This window comes from Taudactylus pleione, unplaced genomic scaffold (genome assembly GCF_031769625.1).
Source record: "Taudactylus pleione unplaced genomic scaffold, aTauple2 ptg000198l, whole genome shotgun sequence".
NCBI lineage: Eukaryota > Metazoa > Chordata > Amphibia > Anura > Myobatrachidae > Taudactylus > Taudactylus pleione.
The window spans coordinates 20,087,138-20,109,077 of NW_028284600.1; the positions used below are offsets into that span (position 1 = coordinate 20,087,138).

The 21,940-nt window shown below is 42.7% G+C and overlaps 1 protein-coding gene across 2 annotated transcripts in view; it reads left to right on the forward strand.

Moving 5' to 3' along the window:
• Nucleotides 1-21,940, forward strand: part of CFAP46 (cilia and flagella associated protein 46) — a 351,236-nt gene that overhangs the window by 248,972 nt on the left and 80,324 nt on the right. For both annotated transcript variants that reach the window (XM_088476936.1, XM_088476935.1), the window contains 5 exons: nt 703-885; nt 2,233-2,365; nt 10,579-10,776; nt 14,409-14,597; nt 17,969-18,085. In XM_088476936.1, the coding sequence (XP_088333062.1) occupies nt 703-885; nt 2,233-2,365; nt 10,579-10,776; nt 14,409-14,597; nt 17,969-18,085 (820 nt within the window). The remainder of the gene's footprint in view (nt 1-702; nt 886-2,232; nt 2,366-10,578; nt 10,777-14,408; nt 14,598-17,968; nt 18,086-21,940) is intronic.

The following is a 21,940-nucleotide window of genomic DNA, read 5'->3' on the forward strand; positions in this document are numbered from 1 at the left end:
CTCTCTAAAGGCCCCCATACACTAGCAATCGATTGTGTATAAAAATCTGCAATGTATGGGCTTCACAGATCGCACATTGCAACCAAAAAGTGATTGAAATTGTTAAATCAGATTGTCCAACATGTTGGATTTCACAGATGGATTGGGGCTGTAGATTGCTAGTGTATGGACATGATCAGCAGATTTGCAGATCACTACTAGTACAATGATGGGCCTTTCAAGATTGGCAGATCTGTATTTGCTGCAATCGATCTGCAAATTACTGAAAAAGATCTGTAATGTATGGGCGCAGATTGCTAGATTGGTAAATCCTAGATCGGGCGATAAATCTTCAGATTGTTAAATTGTGGGAGCCTTAAGGGGTATGTTTAGTAAAGTGCAGGTTTTTGGAAGTAAAGTTGTTGCCCATTGCAACCAATAATGTTGTAGCTATTAAGGTACCAGATAAAATGTTAAGTTGAATTTGATTGGTTGCTATGGGCAACAACTCCACAGTGAAGGGTGTACAGAGCTCTGCTAGTTAGATCCTGCAAAATAAATTAAAATAAAACGTCAAAATAGTTATGGTAATTAAAGAAAAAATGAATAAAAAAAACAAGTGAATACAGTATGTTCTCAGGCACAGATGTATTTTATTTTACTCACATTTTCAGCAACTTTGCAAAGGCTCTCATTAATAACAAAGTACTCTAAATTTTTCAGGAAATTTGCAATTCTTTTAAAAACTACTGAAGCCTTGATGCTCAGCGGTACTGCATCTTCTCAGATAATTGTGTTGCTGCTGGATATATGTGACAAGATGAGTCAAACTGAAGCTGATCTTCTCCGGTATGGACATAAGGAGTACAGAGCCGAATTCATGATGGAACACTCAAATATTCTCCGGTAATGCCCTCATTTTATATACAAGTATACAAAGGAAATAATATATATACAGACTAACTCAAAAATGATGTTGCCTATTTAAAATAATTACAATTGGTACTACAATTTAATGGAATAACTTTTTTTTTCTTGAAGTAGGATATGTTCCTGAAGTTGCTCATTGAAAACTCAGAAATACATTTTCCTGCCTATATGACATATAGATTAGGAGTAGAGTGATGGAACTAAGGAGGTCAGTTGTTAACTTACAGAATCTGTGAAAAGGCACAGACAAAAACAGAGGAACTGATTCTGTGTTTCGCACAAGTGCGAATGTGGCTGCCTCCAGTGACTTTTAAGGGCATAGTCAACAAAAATGATTGCAGCTATCGCAACCAATCTTTCATTACCATGGATATGCTTGTTCCGGACTCCCGCGCTATCCAATTGAAAAAAATTGATTGCAAAAAAATTTTCGTCAAAAACTCATGGGAAGTTTTTGAAATAAAATTTTTGGGAACAGCCTGTGCCCTAAATAAAATAAAATAAACAATGGTAAAGAGTATTGATGTCTATTACTGTCTCAAAGAAAAATATTTTGCTGTTTTAAAATGGGGCAAATGGCTGATTTGTGCATTTAAAAAAACAAAATTATAAAAAGCAAACTTTCAGTTTTAATGCAAACAAATAAAACAAAAATGTTAAAAAACAATTAGAAAAAAGGTGAGTTTGGGGTAATCTGAGGCCAATAATTTTTTTTTTTTAAAAGATGCCCCCCCCCCCCTACCCTGCGGCCTCTGCTGCAAATGCGTGGGCAGTCTATCGCGATATGTCTGTGAACGACACCGTTCACAGACATATCGTTGGTACACACTGGCCGACGGGCACATGATATATTTACCGATCAATTGATCGGCCAGTATATCTTCCAGTGTGTACACAGCTTAAGATGCAGCCTATCAGCTGTGTTGTCTAGAACTAATTATGTACAGTATATGTAAATGTTTTAGCTCTTATCCATGCATACAGTATATGTAACATTACCCTTTAATATTTATCACTGTGTTCTCATACTGTAAGTGCTGTAACAAGTCAACTGAATCAGTGGGGATTTATGTGCCCTATGGTATAACTTACACTCAAAAATAAGTTAATGACCAGAGTAAGTATAATCTTTGACTATATCAACTGGGGCTTTTGATAAAATCGTGCATTACAGGAATGTTCTATACATATGCAAAATATTTAATGAATGAAGAGGTTTTATTCATCTGTATCATATATTAATTACACATTATTATTCTGGCTCCTTATTTCTACTCTTCATTTCTTGCTGTCCTTTATTTCCGTTTTTTTACTTTCTTTAAGGACTCTGGCAAGCCTGGTAGAAGATGAGGAACGTAAGCACAGTTACTATTTGGATGCATATATTGTAGCAGAGCAAGCAATCCGTATTATTGAACAAATAAAATACAGTGTTGAAAGCTCTTCATATACTGAGGTAAACAACAATATGTTTCTCAGCTTTGTCATTTGACATGTTTATATTAATTACGCATTGATGATACATTGTTAAGAATTATTCCTATATTTTAAAGAAAGTAACAGGTGACATATTTTGTGGACACATGCGATGCGATAAGACGTGCGACTAGTGCTCACAATTTGGTTTTGGTGTCAAGAAATCATTGTTTATTTCTATTAAATATTGTCCTAAGCTATCTCATCTGTGTCATGTGCTGTGGGAGTCCGGCTCCCACTGCATCGATGGAACAGACCAGCCGCCGGGAACGGGGTAAGTAATAACAGCGGTTGGGATGGGGAGGGATGAAGCGGAGTGCTTTGAGGTGACTCTGTATTTCTCTCTCTCTCAGGGGTATATTTACTTAAGTGAGGGTTTTCAGAAGTGGAGATGTTGCCCCTAGCAACCAATCAGAATCTAGCTACTGTATTATCTTCTAGAAGATGCTAGATAAATGTTAAGTAGAATCTGATTGATTTCTATGGGTAACATCTCCACTTCTAAAAACCCTCACTTTAGTAAATATACCCCTCACTCTCTCTTCAGTGTTCCCTCAACTCTTTTCTCCTCCTCTCTCTCCCCCTCTAACTCCATCTGTCTCCCCCCCAACTCCCTTTTTCTCTTATCATAACTCAGTTTTATTATATAGATTATCCTTTGCATTACTTTTTTTTCTCTTCATCTTTTATACTTTATGTCCTCAAATGTATACTTCTACTGCGCCTGAATGAGTGTAACTGGGCGACAGTGGGGACGGTATACGTTTAGGAAGCCGGCGGAAGGAATGCTGACCGCCGGCTTCCAGACAATTTATTCCCGATTAGGGATGAGTGACAGGCGTCTAAATCTAGACGCCTGTTATTTTACCGACGCCGGGAGACCGGCGCCCGGCATCCCGATCGAGGGTTAGGTTTAGGGCTCCCGGGTGGACTTAAAGTTAGGCACCCCCCCAGGAGGTTCGGGTTAGGCTAGGGGGAGGGAGGGTTAGGCACCCTTGGGGGGAAGTTAGGGTTAGGCACCCCCCGGGGAACTTAGGTTTAGGCGGCGGGAAAGGGAGGGTTAGGTTTAGGCACTTAGAGGGGGATTAGGGTTAGGCACCCTAAAGGAAGGTTAGGGGGAAAAATAGGTTAGTTTATACTTACCTGGGGAGGATCGGGATTTCCTCCTCTGTCGGCCAGCCGCTGTCGGGATTTGAACTGCCGGCCAGGGGTCCAGCGGTAATTCATACCGATTCCATGGGGACACAGCAGCGGATCAGAGCAGCCAGCAGTGGGGTTCTTTTTACGTAAGACACCTCGTGCTGTTTTTGCATTTTATTGCACAGTCTCTGCATACAAAGATGCAACAGCGGCAAAATTTGTATACATCTCTGAATCTAAGCCGAGATCTGTATGATTTAGGGCGGATCATTTGTGCCAAATGTTTGTTGATAGTGATGGCAGCTACTTTCACAAGTGGATACAGTGGTGAATTTTACGTCCCCCCTCCAGTAAAATCGGACACGCGTAGGGACAGGTGTCCGGGACGTCCTGCCTCTCTGCTAATCACATGATGGAAAGGCAGTCCTGAAGGGGGGGGGAATTCTCCTCCTGGGTCTGCCGGACCTAAATGCAATCGCTGAGAGCACCACTTCCCTGCTATTACTGCAGACCCTCCCAGCTTCTAGGAGCTGTAGCCAATGCGGTCTCTAGAAGCCAGGAGGCTTGTTAATTTGTGCATATGCACAGGATCGCGATGGCAGAAGCCGTGTCTGAATGTAATTTAATACTATATTATTTTTCTTAGAATTGTGTGGGCATTTCCTATATTATTTATTACTAAAAAATTTTGGTTTATATCTTGATGAACTTTCCGCCCCTTCCCCCCTTAAAAATCTTGACAAGATTTATGTGTGCATTGTTCTGTTAAGAAAATATTGCTCATGTGTTCTGTTCCTATGGATACAGATTAATATCAACTGTGTAGTTTGCAAGATAAACCCAAACACTCTGAAAACAAAAACAAAATTTATGTAAAACCTTTACTCATTAAATAGGAATTGATCTAAAAATAGTAACATAACCAGCATGCAATCTCCGTTAGGTGTATTCAAATAGGTTATTGTACTGTCACATTAGGATTGGCAACATTTGTTGTTGTTTTCTAGCCTTAAAACCCAAAGCACTGAGCTTGGAAGTGGGGTTTCTTTCATATTCTGTATGCTCTCCACAGGTTTCAAGTTTGTTTTTTCCATTTCTATTTGTCTACCATCTGCAGCCATATGGTACAGTTCAGTGGATAACAAGAATTTATACTTTAATTTCCATGTAATGCCCCAGGGTCAAGGAATGATCCTTGGATATTTAGTCTTGTTTGACTGGGGCTTTTGAGCAAAGCTCAGAGGGGATTCATCACTACTTTATAAAGGCAATATTCTGTATGTTTTAGAACAGTATCTTCTTAATAATGAAATAAAATTTTTCAATACTCTGAAACACTGCATTCAGGCTGCACTATACGGTGTCCAGCTCTGCGTAGATACAGTTTCCCCATTAAGTCTTTTTTAAGAGATTGATGGGCGAGCACGGATGTGTAATGGTTAGCATTACTGCCTCACAGAGGTCATGAGTTTGATTCCCACCACAGCCCAAACTGTGTGGAGTTTGTATATTATCCCCGTACTTGCGTGGGTTTCCTCCAAGTGCTCCGGTTTCCTCCTACAATAAAAAATATACTGGTAGGTTAATCGGCTCTCGATGAAAAAATAATAAAAATAATAATTTTGGTGTGTTCACGTACATGTGGTAGGGCGTTTAAACTAAGCTCCACCGGAGCAGGGACTATTGTGAATGGCCAGTTATAGTAAAGTGCTGTATAATACTGTATGTATGCACTATATAAATAACTGGAAATAACTTTTTCATCAAAGCAAGCACCAAGCGTATAAGATTATTTCCACAAATAGCTATAGCATCTCTGTACGTGTGTGTCTGTGTGTGTGTGTGTATGTATGTGTGTGTGTATATATATATATATACGGCACTCACGGTCTAATAACAGATGGTCAACGAGACCTAAAGTATTCTGTTCAACAGTTTTGGTTTAATCAAACCTTCGTCAGGAACAGTATTATGTTCCATAGCGTTAGGCTGCAAGCAGGGAGGGTTAGGGGGAGAAGGAGGGAGGGCAAGTATACTTACCAGGCCCCTGTTGGGAGACAACCATCGGGATGCCGATGTCGGTATTTTGATATGAGGTATCCCGACAGCCGGCATTACATACCGATTCCACTGAAACACCTCAAATAAAAACACTGGAACATTCAGAAGTTTAGAAATCCTTCTGTAACCAATGCCATCACTATGTTTTGCAACAATAAGGTTGCAAAGGTCTTGAGAGAGCTCTTTGCTTTTATCCATTATGAGATGTTTCTTGTGTGACACCTTGGTAATGAGACCCCTTTTTATAGGCCATCAGTTAGGACTGAACCAGCTTATATTAATTTGCACTGGCAAGGGGCAGGATTGCTTTCTAATTACTGATATATTTCAGCTGGTGTCTTAGCTTTCCATGCCTTTTTGCACCTCCCTTTCTTCATGTGTTTAATACTCTTTCCCTGTGTCATTTCACATTATTACACATAACTTAATTTATGGACATCTATGGTTTGGTTTCTTTGCATGTGTTGGTTGCATGGGCTGTTGCTGACATTTGGTGTAAATTTCATTACAATAGCCCCATTACAAATATATTTACTGAGAAAACTGTTGATGTGCTCAATACTTATTTTACCCGCTGTATATATCTAAAAACGATGTATTACTGTAGTATAAACTGACATATGAGTGTGATCTCTGAGCAAATGATTTAAAGAGATTTATAACTTCTTATACATTGAAATGAATCACTGGTGTGTATGTGTGTGTATATATATATATATACATATATATACATATATATATATATATATATACATACATACATATACACGCACAGGTCCATATATATTTGGACACTGACACTATTTTAATCATTTTGGCTCTGTAGTACGCCACCACATTGGATTTGAAATTGAACGGAGATGCAGTTAAAGTGCAGACTTTCTCCTTAACTCATGGGGTTGAATAATAATATTGTATGAAATGTTTAGGAATTGCAACAATTTTTGTACACAGTCCCCTATTTTAATGGGCTCAAATGTAATTGGGCAAATTAACATAATCGTAAATAAAATGTTAATTTGTAGCATATAGTTGAGAATCCTTTGCAGACAATGATTGACTGAAGTCTGGAAGCCATGAACATCCCCAAATGCTGGTTTTCCTCTTTTGTTATGCTTTGCCAGGCCTTTACTGCAGCTGTCTTCAGTTGTTGTTTGTACTGTACATGGACTTTTCAGCCTTTTAGTTTTGTCTTTAGCAAGTGATATGCATTCTCAATTGGGTTTAAGATCAGGTGATCGATTCAGCCATTACAGAATATTCCACTTCTGTACCTTAAAAAACTCCTGTGTTATTTTTTCATTATGTTTTGGGTCATTGTCCAGTGTCCGAGAAGCGATATACAATCACCCTTGCTGAATTTGGCTATATCTGAGCAGACAGATCCCTATACACTTCAGAATTCATCCAGCTCCTTCTATCTTCTGTCACATCATCAATAAACACTAGTGACCCAGTGCCACTGGAAGCCATGTATGCCTTTGCCATCACACTGCCTCCACCATGTTTTACAGATGATGTGGTATGTTTCAGATCATAATCCATTTCAAGCCTTCTCCATACTTTTTTCTTACGGTCATTTTAGCAAATGTTGATCTTAGTTTTATATGTCCAAAGAATACTGTTACAGAAGTGGGCTGACTTTTAGATGTTATTTGGCCTAGTCTACAGTAATTTGCTGTTTATTTTTTTTTAACTCCATAAATTTTTATTGAAAAAAGTGTAATACAGAACATACAAAATCATTACATAAATAATTATCAAGAAGAACTAGGGGGAGATAAGGGGAAAAAAAATACCAGAAATGGGGGACAAGGGAGAAAAGAAAAAAAAACTAAAAAAAACCTCTGTTCCTCACTAGTCAGTAAAAAAAATGAATATACGAAAACAAGAGATACTTAGGATAGACTGATCACAAATGCACAGGTCTGTTGGAAGTGGAATGGTGGAAAATTGTGAGCCTCAAGGTTTGGATTATCGGGCAGCTCCAAAATGTGTGTAATAACTAAGGAACCCACCATTCCACAGTTTCTCCAGCACATCTTGGAAGAAGTAGGTCAGAATTTATGCAACCTGTCTGGTGTGAGGTATGTTCTATGGATAATTTTGAATAACATTTCACAGTGATTGATACATTTAGACATTTGAAATATATTTTTAAACAGCAGTTCCCAATCATAAAAAGAGAAAATGAGATTTGAAGGTCTACTTCCCATATGGTGTGGGTAGCTAGTTTGGTTTCCTCTAGAGAAGACAAAAATATACTATGCCACAAAGTTATTCCACCTTTGAGATGCTCAACAGAAAATTTAGAGATCGTGTAGAGTAGGGGAGACGATAAAGGCTGAGAATTAACAGTATTTTAAAAACCCAATGACGGATATGCAAATATTTGTAAAGATCATTAGCAGGGATATATTGTTCCTGAATCTGTGTAAAGGATTTTAGATGAGACAGGGTACCCTGAGTGATCCAGTATGTCAACTCTAAGTCTGGGATCAACTTAGATACTGCTAATATAGAAATATTGATTGAAGGGAGTGAGAAATCCCCAAGAAGCTTGATCAATTTGTCCCAAACTTTAAGAGAGTCAGATATGCTAAGTAATCTAGATGCCCAAAGGGATCTATGAACTGGGCTAGACTAGAGGAGATCTTGCAAAGGAAAAGGATTGCAAAAGATCACCCAGGGTTTAGGAAAGAAGGGGTAAAGCCAATGAGACATGCATATTGGTAAAATTCGAAGTTGGGGGCAGACAGTCCGCCTCTGGATTAAGAACGAGAAAGATGAAACCTAGACAATCTGGGTGTTTTACCCCACCACACAAAACTAGAGGGGATTGCTCGAAATAGGTATAAAATTTTGGGCAACAACATTTTAACAGATGAAATGCAACCTAGCCACGAAATTTCATGATTCATCCATGACTTAGTGAGACTGGAAAACTGTTGGTACCATGAAGGATCACAGAAATCTGGATGCCTAGGTATTTAAAACTATAATTTTGCTAAGAATATGGAAATTGGGATTGAAGAGCAAGTAGGGAGGATTGATCCATACCGTAAGCCAAAGCCTCTGTTTTGGTGGTGTTTAACTTATAATATGAAACAGCCCAGTAAGTTTGTAGAATATCATGGAGGGCAGGGAGGGAAGAATGAGGGTTAGTGACAAATAAAATAACATCGTCAGCAAACAGGCATATCTTATGGTGAAGAGAGCCAATAGGTATGCCGGTAATTGAAGAGGAGGATCTATTTTTTTCCACCAAGTGCTCTATTGCTAGGGCAAAGATTAAAAGGGAACGTGGACACCCCTGACTGGGTTCCATTAGATATGTCAAAAGTCCTAGAAAGAAATCCATTACTAAAGAAATGGGCAGAGGGATTATGATACAATGTGAGTATAGCTCTAAGGAATTGACCAGGAAAGCCAAACTTGGCAAGTACCCCAGACATTTATAATTAGTGGAGCCCATCAAAGGTCTTCTCTGCATCTAAGGAAAGCAAAACCATGGGACCAGATTAGAAGCAGGGACCTATATTGAATACCCGTCTAGTGTTATCAGGGGCTTGCCTACCCAGGATAAAAAACAATCTGATCATAAGAGATCAGACGAGGGAGAATAGGATTCAATCTATTTGCTATTAGCTTCGCTTATAACTTGAGGTCAGTGTTTAGGAGAGCAGTTGGTCTATTGTTCTGGCACATAGTAGGGTCCTTGCCAGGGTTGGGGATCATGATGATCTGGTCCTCTAACATTTCCCTGGGAAATGAATTATTTGTGGTAGAGTTATAAAGTACAACTAGAAGGGGGATGAGGTCAGTCTGAAAAGTTGTATAGAACAGTTGGTGAAGCCATCTGGACCCGGGTCCTTAACATTTTTAAGAGACTTAATGGCCGCAGAAATTTCATCAGAGGTCCACGGGGAGCATAAGGCATTGGCTTCATCAGGAGGCAGGGAGGGCAGATTGATTGAGTCTAAGAAGTAATTTATAGTGTCCTCATTGGGTTGGGGGATAATGGGGTCATGCTTAAGATTATACAACTGCTCATAATAAGTAGCAAAGCGATCCGCTATATCCTTAGGGTAAGATAGTAGGGACCTTGTAATAGAGGTATCAAGTTTGCCTTTAATTCTGTTTTTAGCATTCTTTTCTCTGAGCTTACATACAAGAAGTTAATTATTTAAACAAACACTGCAGTATATCTTTGACTGCTCAGATGTGATGGCCATGATGTTTACAGCTTCTATTAAGCATGTAGTCATAGAGATGTATCCTTATACACCTATAGTCAATACGCCATACGGTACACCTGAGACGCTCTGAGATGTGTAGCGTACCATCTTTGACTTTTCAATTTTGCATCTTGATCGCATCGCAGAGACAGAGAAAGTCCACTAAAAGTGTATTAGAGACGCTGCGACCTTAACCGCACAGGAATTCATTTTAAACATGTTCAAAGTCTCAGATCTTGGCATGAGAAAAAGCACTATATGTACAGTATGTCACCCTTATATGCATATATCAACAATTAGGTTTTTAGACAAAAAAAGTGGAATGTCAATCATAAAACCCCCTGTGTTTTCCATGATCGGTCACTTTTTATTGTTCCTTTTACATTTTAATTCTCCTACCAAAACACTACTCTTGGCACTAATTGCAATTGAAGCCTATATAAAATAGTTTAATATGTCATAGAATGTGATACAATAACCAATATAATAAATATGCAATGCAGTACATGAAAGTCTTCAGCAAAATGATACATTGCCATCAGGTCTCAGTTTGGACAGCCTATTCTAAATAATTATTAAGTCATGTTTTATTGAATTTGTGATCATTTTTCAATAACCACCATAGATGTCCATGGCATCCAATGCATTTTTCATCTTAATATGTTAGTTATTTCTCCCTGATCATCGCGGAGCATGTTAAGCCTTCTATAGACATTGTGGATTACACTGCATCATGATTTCATTTGCTTTGCAGGCAGGGGGTATCAGTTTGCCAGTACAGAGGAAACTTGTGAAGATGAAGCTTGGTTTTGCTGAACTCTCATTGGAAATCATCCAACTCATCACCATTGAGGAGAGCAAGAAATTACAAGAGAAGAAAAGCAAAGGCATCCTCCGTGTCTTTGTTGAAGAGTTTGTCAGATCTACCCCTGATTATAACTCTATTGAACAGGTGTGCACGCTTTATTTTGGTTCATTGATCTATTCCTAATGCTTATTGAACACTTTTACTAATTGGTATTTAAAAATAAAAATTGGCTGTTTGTACCTCGTAATAATGCACAGATCCGTGAGCTTATCATGGATCCTGTGCGTTTACGCCTGATAACCCGTGTAAACGCACGTGTTTAACGTGTTAACAAGGCTATCCGTCGAATGCGAGAGGCTAATTGAATTGCCCCCAGCGTTAAAGCCCTGGGCTACCTCCCTTTAATTGAATTCCCCTCTCATTCTTCTTTGCAGTTGTAAATGGATTCCACACAGTAACCATGTTTCATATAATATTTTATATAGATCCTGCTGTGTAGAGAAATGGTAAGGTCAGGTCATACTACTGACTTTGATATTAGTGGTTGGCTCAGGGAGAAATTACTATTGTCCATTGTAAATAGGGGATCAGCTAGTCAGGCTCTCCCTGTGCAATAAGTACCTGATAGACCCACTGTGCTGAGGGATAGGAAATATAGCATGAGTGCCCTATTAGTGCCTTGTCCTGTATCTACAAATATTGCACAGCCATGAACTAGTGGGGAATCTGTGTGATATGAACAGGGCTAGCACTCGTTTTGTAATAGCGTAATGCCTTGCATCTTCACATGGTGTCTTCTGTGGCTTTCATTATCCTCATAATTTACACTGATATTATTATCTGTTACTTATACAGCTGAATTTATCCATAGGGCTATGTAGTGAAGGAGACAAATGAAACATTAAATGAAGTCAATACATTTATCTGGAATAGGAAGGTGAGGAGCTGTCCCAATCTGTCAGCTCTGGCATTTGTCAGAATCCCAGTTATATATGGCAGTATCAGTATCAGTGGGCTCATCTCAGCACAACATTTGTTAAAATTGACTGCTCAGGCTAAGCTGACCCTCCGAGTCCTCTTACTGTACATAACATCGCCACAGAGGTGGCCGCTGCATAGTCTGCATCCCCCCCCAAAAAAAAAACATACAAAGATGTGCGGAAAAAAATGGGCGTGGTCACTTAAAAATGGGGTGTGTCAACATGACACACCCCTTAATTTTCACGCTGAACATTCCTATCCATATGCACCTTAACCCCAGTAGTACCCCTTATACAGTACCGCCAGTATGCAGTTGTGGTCCCTCTTATGCAGGCCCATAGTAGTGCCCCTTATACGGTATCCCCAGTAGTGGTACCCCTTATACAGCCCCCAATTAGTTCCCCTTACTCAGTACTCCCAGTAGTGGCCCCCCCAAATGCAGTGCCCCACGTAGTGTTCCCCCTTATGCAGTGCCCCCATTAGCAGTCCCCACAATGCGGTGCGCCCAGTAGCGGTATCCCCTTATGCAGTGCCCTTTATATGGTGCCCCCAGTAGTAGTCCCCCCCCCCCTCTATGCAGTGCCCTTTATATAGTGCCCCCAGCAGTAGTCTCCCCCCCCCCCCCCCCCATGCAGTTTTCCCAGTAGTGGTCCCCTTATGCAGGCACCCTGTAGTGATCCCCCCTATCCAGTACCCCCTGTAGTGGCCCTTCCTATTATTGCCCCCAGTAGTGGTCCCCCGAGTGCAGTGCCTCTAGTAGTAGGCCCCTTTTATAATACCCCCAGTGGTAGTTCCCCCCAAGTAGTAGTCCCCAGTAGAGTAGGTCCTCCCAATGGCACCCCCAGTAGTAGCCACCCCTCCCCCAGTAGTAGCCACCCCTCCCCCAGTAGAGGTCCCCCCAGTAGTAGCCACCCCCCCCCCCCCCGTTGTGCAGATAGGTTAAAAATATATATATATATGTCGGTGATGGACGGAACTCAGGGACAAGTATGACGCTGTCTAATGTAAGGTCAACGTTTCAGAGCATTTCAGCTCTTTTATCAAGACACAATCAAGAGATATAATGTGAACAAACAAACATATATACATACCATAATCACCCTGGTGCTCGTGTCACGCCAACCTGCTCGAGTCCCGATGACGTCATAGGCGCGCATGGCGCCGGCGGTCGGTGACTCACAGGAAAAGGGGGCGTGGATACTCGTGTATACAATCACCATGACAACTGGGGAACATAATACAACTATTGAGACCCAGCGCCAACTCCGAACAACATCATAACAAGCTGTATCTGCGTTGAGATGTAAAACAATCACATAATGCTAGTGGGCAGGCTGGATACTGTGTCATTTCATATGAAGAAAAATGACATAGGACGGCATAATCATAATATAATATACGCATCATCATAGACAGCTCCATAAGAGGTGCCGCGTAACCGGCCAACTACATAAAAGTAACTATGATATGAATACATACAATAATATCAGGATGCACGTAAATAACTGTCCATCAGTGATCCAAGGGTACCATATAGTGTCCACATAGATAATCCAAACATAGCTGAGAAGGACATAATAAAAATAACAAAAAATTAAAGAAAACAATTAAAGAAAACAATTCAAAGATAGCATTTCATTTAGTCCCAGTGGATGCACAGTCTGTAAAGTGTGGATCCAATAGGCTTCTTTTTGGAGCAAAATACGGTCCCTATCTCCACCTCTCAGGTTGGGGGGCACCCAATCTATCATTTTGTATTTGATAGAAGAAACACTGTGATGAAAGTCCTTAAAGTGTTTAGCCACAGGCTGGTCTGATCCTCTTCCTTCAATAGCCACTCTAATGTTAGAGCGGTGTAATTCCATCATCTCTTTGAATTGACGAGACGTTTTGCCCACATATAGCATGCCACACGGACACCTAACAATGTACACTACAAACTTGCTAGAGCATGTCAAAGGATATTTAATGAGGAACTTTTTACCCGATCTAGGGTGATAGAATGCGTTGCCGGTTTCTAAAAAAACTGCATGTGGTACAGCCGATACATTTGTAATTACCAGCCGGACGAGTCAAGCCCGTTGTTGCAGTATTTGTCCTAGAGTGCCGGTCGTTCCTATCTTTCTATATATATATATATATATATAAATATACTTACCTGAACCTCTGCTCCTGGTCCTGCTTGCGACGCCGCTCCCGCCCGGGCTGGCGCGCTCAGCATTATGGGATAGACGTCATGACGTCAGTCCCATTACCCACTGCAGGAGCCGGACGGAAGTCCGGCTCTTGCAGTGGGTGCTGCAGCAGTCAATGAGAGTCTATCTGACTCTCATTGGCTGCTGTTTAACACACGCATCCATTGGCTGCTGTTTAACACACGCGCTGGCCGAGATGCGTGTGTTATGCACAGCCTGAGCCCGCCTCCTGGCGCTATTGGGCAAGCGCTCAGGGGGAGGGAACGGGCTCAGGCGTGCAGCACAGGACCTAGCGCTGGAAGCCTAGCGCCGGTCCTGTGTAAATGTGTAGCGCTGACCGCACTCATTGCGGTCGGCGCTACACTGGCTAACTAGGGCGGGCGGGCCGGTACCGTGGCCGGCGGTGCCCAGGGCACGCACCCCGCTCGCCCTGCCCTAGTTACGCCACTGTACTGTATATACACATTACAGGTTCCATATATCTTATGTACTAATGTTGCTTATTGTTAGTAAATTAGAATATGTATAAGAAATGGCAGTGTGTATTTAATAACTGCAGGTCTGTCTTGTCTGATGTAAGTGATGCCTTGTTTCTTACAGGAGTGGAAAACACTGGGCCGTACTGTGGCCTCGGCAGCTCTGTCTCACTTGGCGAGTGCTCTGACAATAACCGGTGGCTGTAATGATATGAAGGCAAAGTGTTTTTACTTAGCTGGAAAATGCCTCCGTTTGCTGTGCTTTACCGTCCATCCAGTTAATCCAGACATGTACTGGAACGAAGGCCACTTGGTACGTTTATTATTAGTCGTGTTTCATGTTTGCCATTAGTGAACTACTCGTATACTGTATATACAGTAGGCTTAATGTCTTCTTAGTTTTAATTTGATCTCAATCAGAAAGATATATCTCAAAACAATATAAAGCATACTTGCTGACTTTTATCTCCCTCCTTACGGAGCTGTCGGGCTTCCACGTCGGGGGGCGTGTCGCTACAAAAGGGGTTGTGACGCAGTAATTACGCATCATTGGAGGCGGAGCATGGGGAGTGATGGCACGATCGCATCATCGTGGCCCTGTCCCCCCTTCACAATGGCGAGATTAACGGCACTGGGATGCAGGGAGCGGGCCACAATGACGCGATTCAGCGCAAAATGTTGCCAGGGTCTATATTGAAACCGCGGGGGGGAGGGGAGGCAAGGGGGTTGTTGGGGGGTCGGGAGGCTTGTCTGCCTTCCCGGGGGGGAGGGGTGGGCAGGAGCGGCACCCGATTTTCAGGAGGCTCCTGGACGAATCGGGAGGGTAGGCAAGTATGATATAAAGTGACATAGAGCAAAGAAGCACAGTTCAATGTAAATCTAAGACAAGTACTCTTGGCTGATGCAGAGCTGGAGGCAATGTTGGTGTTTGCGGTGTTGAACGATTATTTTTGTGTTGTGCATGCGTATGGGTCACACTGTGCCTGTACCAAGGTTCATACCAACAGCCGGCGCAGTAAGGACTTGGACGCAGAGTGATTGACAGTCAGAGAGAGTTGTTGGAGGTAGCAGGGGGGGTGGCGAATCAATGCATGCGCGTCACAGTTTTTTTGGGGCGTGTCTGTGACTGTGAATTTGTTCACAGTCTCTAGTGGCTTACTTCCCATGAACATTCTGAGCAACCACAGCGTTGCTCAGAACATCGATAGTGTACCGATGGTAGGGTCTCCCCTCTAATGCTGGGTACACACTTAATGATGTGTACCCAGCACGATGTTGTCCGCAGCGGGTCCCAGCGGGGGGTACTGGCATCGGCAAGTGCTTACACACTTGCCAATGCCAGTAGCGACGGAGCAACAGCGGGGGCCATGCTGCATTCGGCAGCATGGCCCCCGTTGCCGATATCAACGGGGGCCATGCGCATCGTCAGCGACATAGCGTGTACACATTGGCCGATGTGGATGACATATCTTCTAGTTTGTACCCAGGCTTAATTTTCCACTAGCCTTGGCTGGATAATCCTAGTGATGGTAATGGAAAAAATAGGGGGTCACAACGGTCTTTGGGCCTGATTCAGACCCACTCGCGAGCGGCTGTCCGCTTGCAAGTGGGTCGATGTTCTGCACTGAGCATGCGCACGACGGAGGGAGCTCCGTCGTGCGCATGCGCCAGACGCGACGAGCGAAGGAAAGTCCTTCGCTCATTGTGTCTGATCAAAGGGGACGTGCTGTCGATGTTGACTGACAGCACGCCCCCTTTGGTGGGCGTGCCGGGGGCGTGCCTCCCTGACGGGGGCGTTCCTAAGGGAACGCCTACCGTCAGAAGCCGGCCCACTGACATCACTAGTGATGTCAGTGGGAGTGATTTTGGCTCTGATAGAGCCAAAATCACTCCGGGCCTTGCGGTTGAAAACCTCAACCGCAGGCTCCGGCTCGCAGTTTCGATGGTCGCGATGGCCTAGACCATCGCTGCCATCAAACTGCACGCTCGTATAGGCTGTGGGTGGTGACCCACAGCTATACGAGCGTCCAGGAGGACGCTCCATAGTTATGGAGGACGGCCCTCATTCAGAGCGTGCGCTCTGCTCAGAGCGTACGGCTCTGAATGAGGGCCTTTGACCTCCCAGCACTAGCGCTAGTGCTGATTATGTGTAGAAGAGACCCTACGTTTTTATTGTGTTTCCAGCAAACATGCCGGAATGCAGAGTTAGGGGTATATTTACTAGAGGTCAATTTTAATCGATTTTGGTTAATTTACATTTGCTAGCAGACAATTTATGATTTGTTTTTTAAGTATTAGTAAATGTGTGATTTAGCCCCAGAAGCACAACGTCGATTTTGACAGATTTTAAATCAATCAAACTCGATTAAAATCGATCCTTAGTTTGAGGCTAAGGGGTATATTTACTATCAGTTGTAACCTATTACATTGGTAGAGTTTATGCTCAGTGGGCCTGATACACTACGGATCGCCATTGCGATCGCAGCTGCGACTACGCACACACAGGTCTGCTGCAAAAATATGCTAATGAATGCAATCGCAAAGCTGATGCAAAGCCAGCATAGAGACGCCCACTACCGCTATCTCACATCCGTAATACCTTGCAGTCCTGCATATACAGCGGGAAAATCGAGTAACATCGGCCTCTTATGCACAATTACAGCCGGTCTGACCTTACTCTGATTGCTAACCTCGTCACACGCAGTGAGTACACAAGCTGCGTATGCCGTCGCAGTGGCTAATTTATGCATACCCAAGTAGTGGCGTTCAAACAGACAGGCACGCCTGCGTTTCTCCAACCTCTCCCCCGTCACCGCCCCCAAACGCTGACCTCCCGTCACTCACTCTGCAATGGCTTTGTATCTGCGTAGGTGATCACAGTGCCGTGGTAATGCTAACTCGCGCATGCACACTGCGAAGTATGCACCATCGGCCAAACTGCGTACGTTGTAGCAGTTGCGATCCTTGATCCATCAGACCCAGTGTCTCCAAAAACAAAAATCAGGGCGGCTGCTTGAGTCGAGCAGTGACGAGGTTAGAAAAACTCACAGAAAAATACCCCATAAAGCTGCAGATGCATATACAATGGCTATTACTGTACATTCCAGCTCTTGAAGTAGATTTACTAAGGAGTGGGTTGTTAAAGTTGGCGATGACCGGTGAATTTAAAATCGCTATAAAAGTAGATGATAAATCAGGCTTGTTTAGCAATTATATCTATTGATGTTATACAAATCAAAGCAGCCGATGATCGCAATCAGTTTGTCATCCAACTCCTTGTGAAATCTTCCCCTTGGTGTCCTCTAAATGGTTCCTCTGTATTTCATCCATTTTGGACTTCCTCAGGGGTATAGATCTAACCCATGTTTATGAATACTAATCTGACCATTATTTTCACTTCTTTTTTGTCATTGTTTTTTCAAGTTTAATTTTATAATTAATTACAATTCTATAAAATGGATTTGAATTTTACATGCACTAATAACCAGTTTAGAAAACCCTTCAAACAATCGTCTGTCAGTAATACTTGCATTGCACTGCTGTTGCCTGCTGATAAATACTGTATACATCTGTATGTTTCCAATTCCCTCTGATACAATATATAGCTGCAAGCTAATCCTTCAAAGCAGACTTAAAACAACTCTTTGCTTTAAATTGTTTATTGCAATTTTACACGTCTTCTAGGATGAAAGAAAGACTGCCGGATCCGCCAGAGATACTGACATGGAGGGGCCTGATGCCAGCGCACAGCAAGTTAATAAACAGCTAGATGAATTAGTGAAAAAAATGGTTGCATTGAAGGTAATAACAGTATGTACTATTTATAGAACACCCTCTGCTTTCGGGTAGCGTGTAGCGGGAGCCGTCGCCACAACATGCATACACACACCAGGTTACTGGAATAACCAGATGTTGCTTGTTGCTTAGATTGCAAATGTTGATATTTGTAAGCCACCCTTGATAAAGGTTCGGCATGAACCGAAACGTCGACCTGGAAATTTGGCAATTCAATGTTTCCTTTCAACAATAAAGCTTCTCCTGCTGCAATATTTCTTGTTTATTGGGTGTTGAGTGCCCCTGTCCATTCTATTGGAGATAGATAGATAGATAGATAGATAGATAGATAGATAGATATACAGTATTTGTCATTTTGTTCGGTGCTAAAATATAATAATGTCATCCACCTTGGTGCCAGTCCTTTTTATTGGTAATTATCCCCCAGCCCGTCCCTCAGTTTAATCATCCCCCACCCCCTGTCTCAGTTTAATCTTCCCTTAACCCGTGTCTCTCAATTTAATCGTCCCCCAGCCCCTGTGTCTCTCAGCTTAATCATTCTCCACCCCCTCTGTCTCTGTTTAATCATCCCCCAGCCCCTGTCTCTCAGTTTAATCATTTCCCACCCCTGTGTGTCTCCCCAGGCCCATTCCTCAGCCTGTGTCACTCCGGTCTAATTTCCCAGTCCCCGTATGTCTCCGCCTCATTCCCCCAGCTCCATCTCCCTCCTTTATCTGCAGGCGTCCACCGCCCGCCTGTTTTTCTCTAGCCCAGACCAGCCCACACTTACTGGCTGCCTGCCCTGCTGTGTTGTTCTGTTCTTCCCAGGCAATCAGCTCAGACTTGTTCCTGACTCCTAATTCTTATGAAGAAAACAAATGGATACTAGCGCACCAAGACTTTTAGAGGGCATGGAATGCAAACGAGCTGCTGTATAGGATATCTGACTGAGTCCTTAAGTAATAACAGAGAAAAAGAAATACTGCGCTCAGCTAGCATATATTAATACCGTACGGTGTCTGTGAACCAAGTATGAAGTTAATCTATGTTTAACACAGATGATATGATAAATCAATAGGTAACAATTTCTTAATAGACACTGCAAATAGTATGTAATAAAAATTGATTTATTCTCAAAGTGGCTAAACCATATAGAGCAGAAAACCTGCACATGCACACATACAATTTCCTACCAGATTAGTTAGGAATGAAATCAAAATTAACTGTTAAAGAGACCATAGGATATATGCATGTCAGGATTGAGTGAATGGGTAGTGAATATCAGGCCATGGGGTGATATTAATATGAGTGATAAAGTGCACTGGGGTGCACGATCCCAAAATTAATCTGGATGCTTAGTGTCAGTCTTTTTGATCAGAAAGCGGCGTCCCACTATAATGGCAGCAAGAAGTTGTTATAAGTTCAATCTGAGTTATGGTGTCCGGGATGATCTTCTCGGGGACAAGAGTACGGTGTAAATGCCGGGGAGCAGTGGCCTCCTGGTTTTAAGTGTGATCCGCTCACAGTGTCAGTATCGGAGGTTGCCTGAATGACCAAGCCGCCTCCGACCTACAACACCGGGGATGACACTGTGTCCGAGTGTCATCCCCGGTGTTGTAGGTTGGAGGCGGCTTGGTCATTCAGGCAACCTCCGATACTGACACTGTGAGCGGATCACACTTAAAACCAGGAGGCCACTGTAGTATCCTACTACACAATGCATTTGAACACAAGACCTCATTCTCTGTTACATACGCATGCGCAGTTGTGCGAACATCGCTCGGAGCGAACGAGCGGCTGCTTACAAGCGGCTCTGAATCAGGCCCATAATGTTTCTGGTACCCTTTGACTGTATCTGTATGTGGCTATGATGCAACTAAGATACAATATTTAGATACTCTACCTGTGTTGAAGCATCTAAGTCGCACCAAGAATCTTGAACCATATGGCATTAAGATGCTAGATGTATAAGGACACATCTGTAGCGTGCTATTATCATGTAGCGTTAGGGACTACCGGTACAGAGACACCATGCCGCTGCCCGGATGGCTTAAACATATCTTTGCAAATATACCGTATGCAACAAAGATCTCTGGATTTCTATTATCATGTAGTATTCAACTCTTATTGCTGGTCTTTTGCTGTGTGATGGAGAGCGTTATTTTCTTTTTTCTAGCTTACAATTTTAGCACTATGCAAGCTCTGTGGATGAGCCTAGGAAGTTATGTGCAACTATGTTACACCTCCGCTTGCATCTGAATGGGGATAACAGCGTGGCAATGGGATGTTCTAAGAGTGCACCGTGGCCTTGTAGGCAGAATTGCGGTCTATGCTGAGCTGAGTGTATGCAGGGATCCAGGGACGTAACTATACCTACGGGGACCCCATAGCAAAACATTTTACAGGCCCCCCCTCCTAGCCCGCGGCCCCCCGCCTCTCAGCCTATCGCCCCCGCTCTCGTCCCATGGACCCCCCTTGGCCCTCCTCAATCCCCGACTTACCTGATCCATGGTTGCGCTGTGCAGGGCAGGCGCACCTTCTCTCCCGGTCGGCTCCATCTCACTGACTGATGCTGGGAGGAGGATATTCCCCGGAGAGAAGACACAAGTGGCCACTTCGGGGGCAGGGCCGGGCTACTATGTCATTAGGCCAACTGTCGCGAATTGTGGGACCGCAAGGAGAGGGCGGGGCTAAATGGTGCGTTTTTGCTTCAATTAGCCCCGTCCCCTCTATACGGAGCAGCGATGGCACCTATCTCCCCATCCTGCCCACTTCACTAAATTCAGGAGCCTACCGCACCTTCCGGGAGCATAGGTAAGTATGCAGTCAGCGTGCCGATGGCATAATACTGACACAGTTGTAAAGTTGCTTAAAGGATCCTGTTTAAAGCTATAATGCCGACACAGTTGAAATGCTTTAAGTAACATTACAACCATGTCAGTATTACGCATAGGGATGCGCGGAGCGAGGCTCTGTACTGTATACGGATGACTCACGCCATGCATCATTATGCTGCATCTACTACTTTATATTAATTCATTTGAGACACAAAATATGAATCCTAAGCACTTAGAGCCTGATTCAAAGTTTATGCTAATGCGATCCCGTACGCAGCTGCTGTGCGAAAATATGCAAATGTCGCAGATGCCGAGGAATGTATTGAGACTCCCACCTGCATCTTTGCAACTCCAAAGCATCTGCGTACAAAGACGCAACATTGGCCGCAGATCATTCGATGTTAGCAGCCCTGAGTCAGTCTGTGGTAGCGCAGAATGGGTGTGGTATAAGAGATAGACAGTAATTAGTTAGACAATGTCTAGATAGACACCAGATGTTAGACAGTCAATAGTTAGACAGGTTAAAAAAAAGTTAGACACAAACAAAAGTCAGACACACTAAAGTTAGACACGTAAAAAGTTTGACAGGTACAAAAGGTCGACAGGGTCAAAAGTTCGACATAAAAATGGTCGACAATTTTGATTTTTTTTTTTAGCCCTAATCTTCACCCTAACCCTCCCCTTGGTGCCGAACGTTTATAATTGTGAGAGTTTTTAGAAGTGACTTTTAGAAGAGATGTTGCCCATAGCAACCAATCAGATTCTAACTATTATATTCTAGGTGCTAGTTAAATGTTAAGTAGAATCTGATGGTTGCTATGGGCAACATCTCTTCTAAAAGTCACTTCTAAAATCTCTCACTTTAGTAAATTTACCCCTGGCAATCTCCCTGATTGCACCATATCCCCATTATTTGTCTGTATTGTACTTTGCAAAAAAGAAATAAAATATATATACATTCAAATGGGATCATCAGTGCCATTTCCCTGCATGGGTTATAAGCTACAATGATGTATCAGTGTGTATTAATCAAGAAGTAGATCTT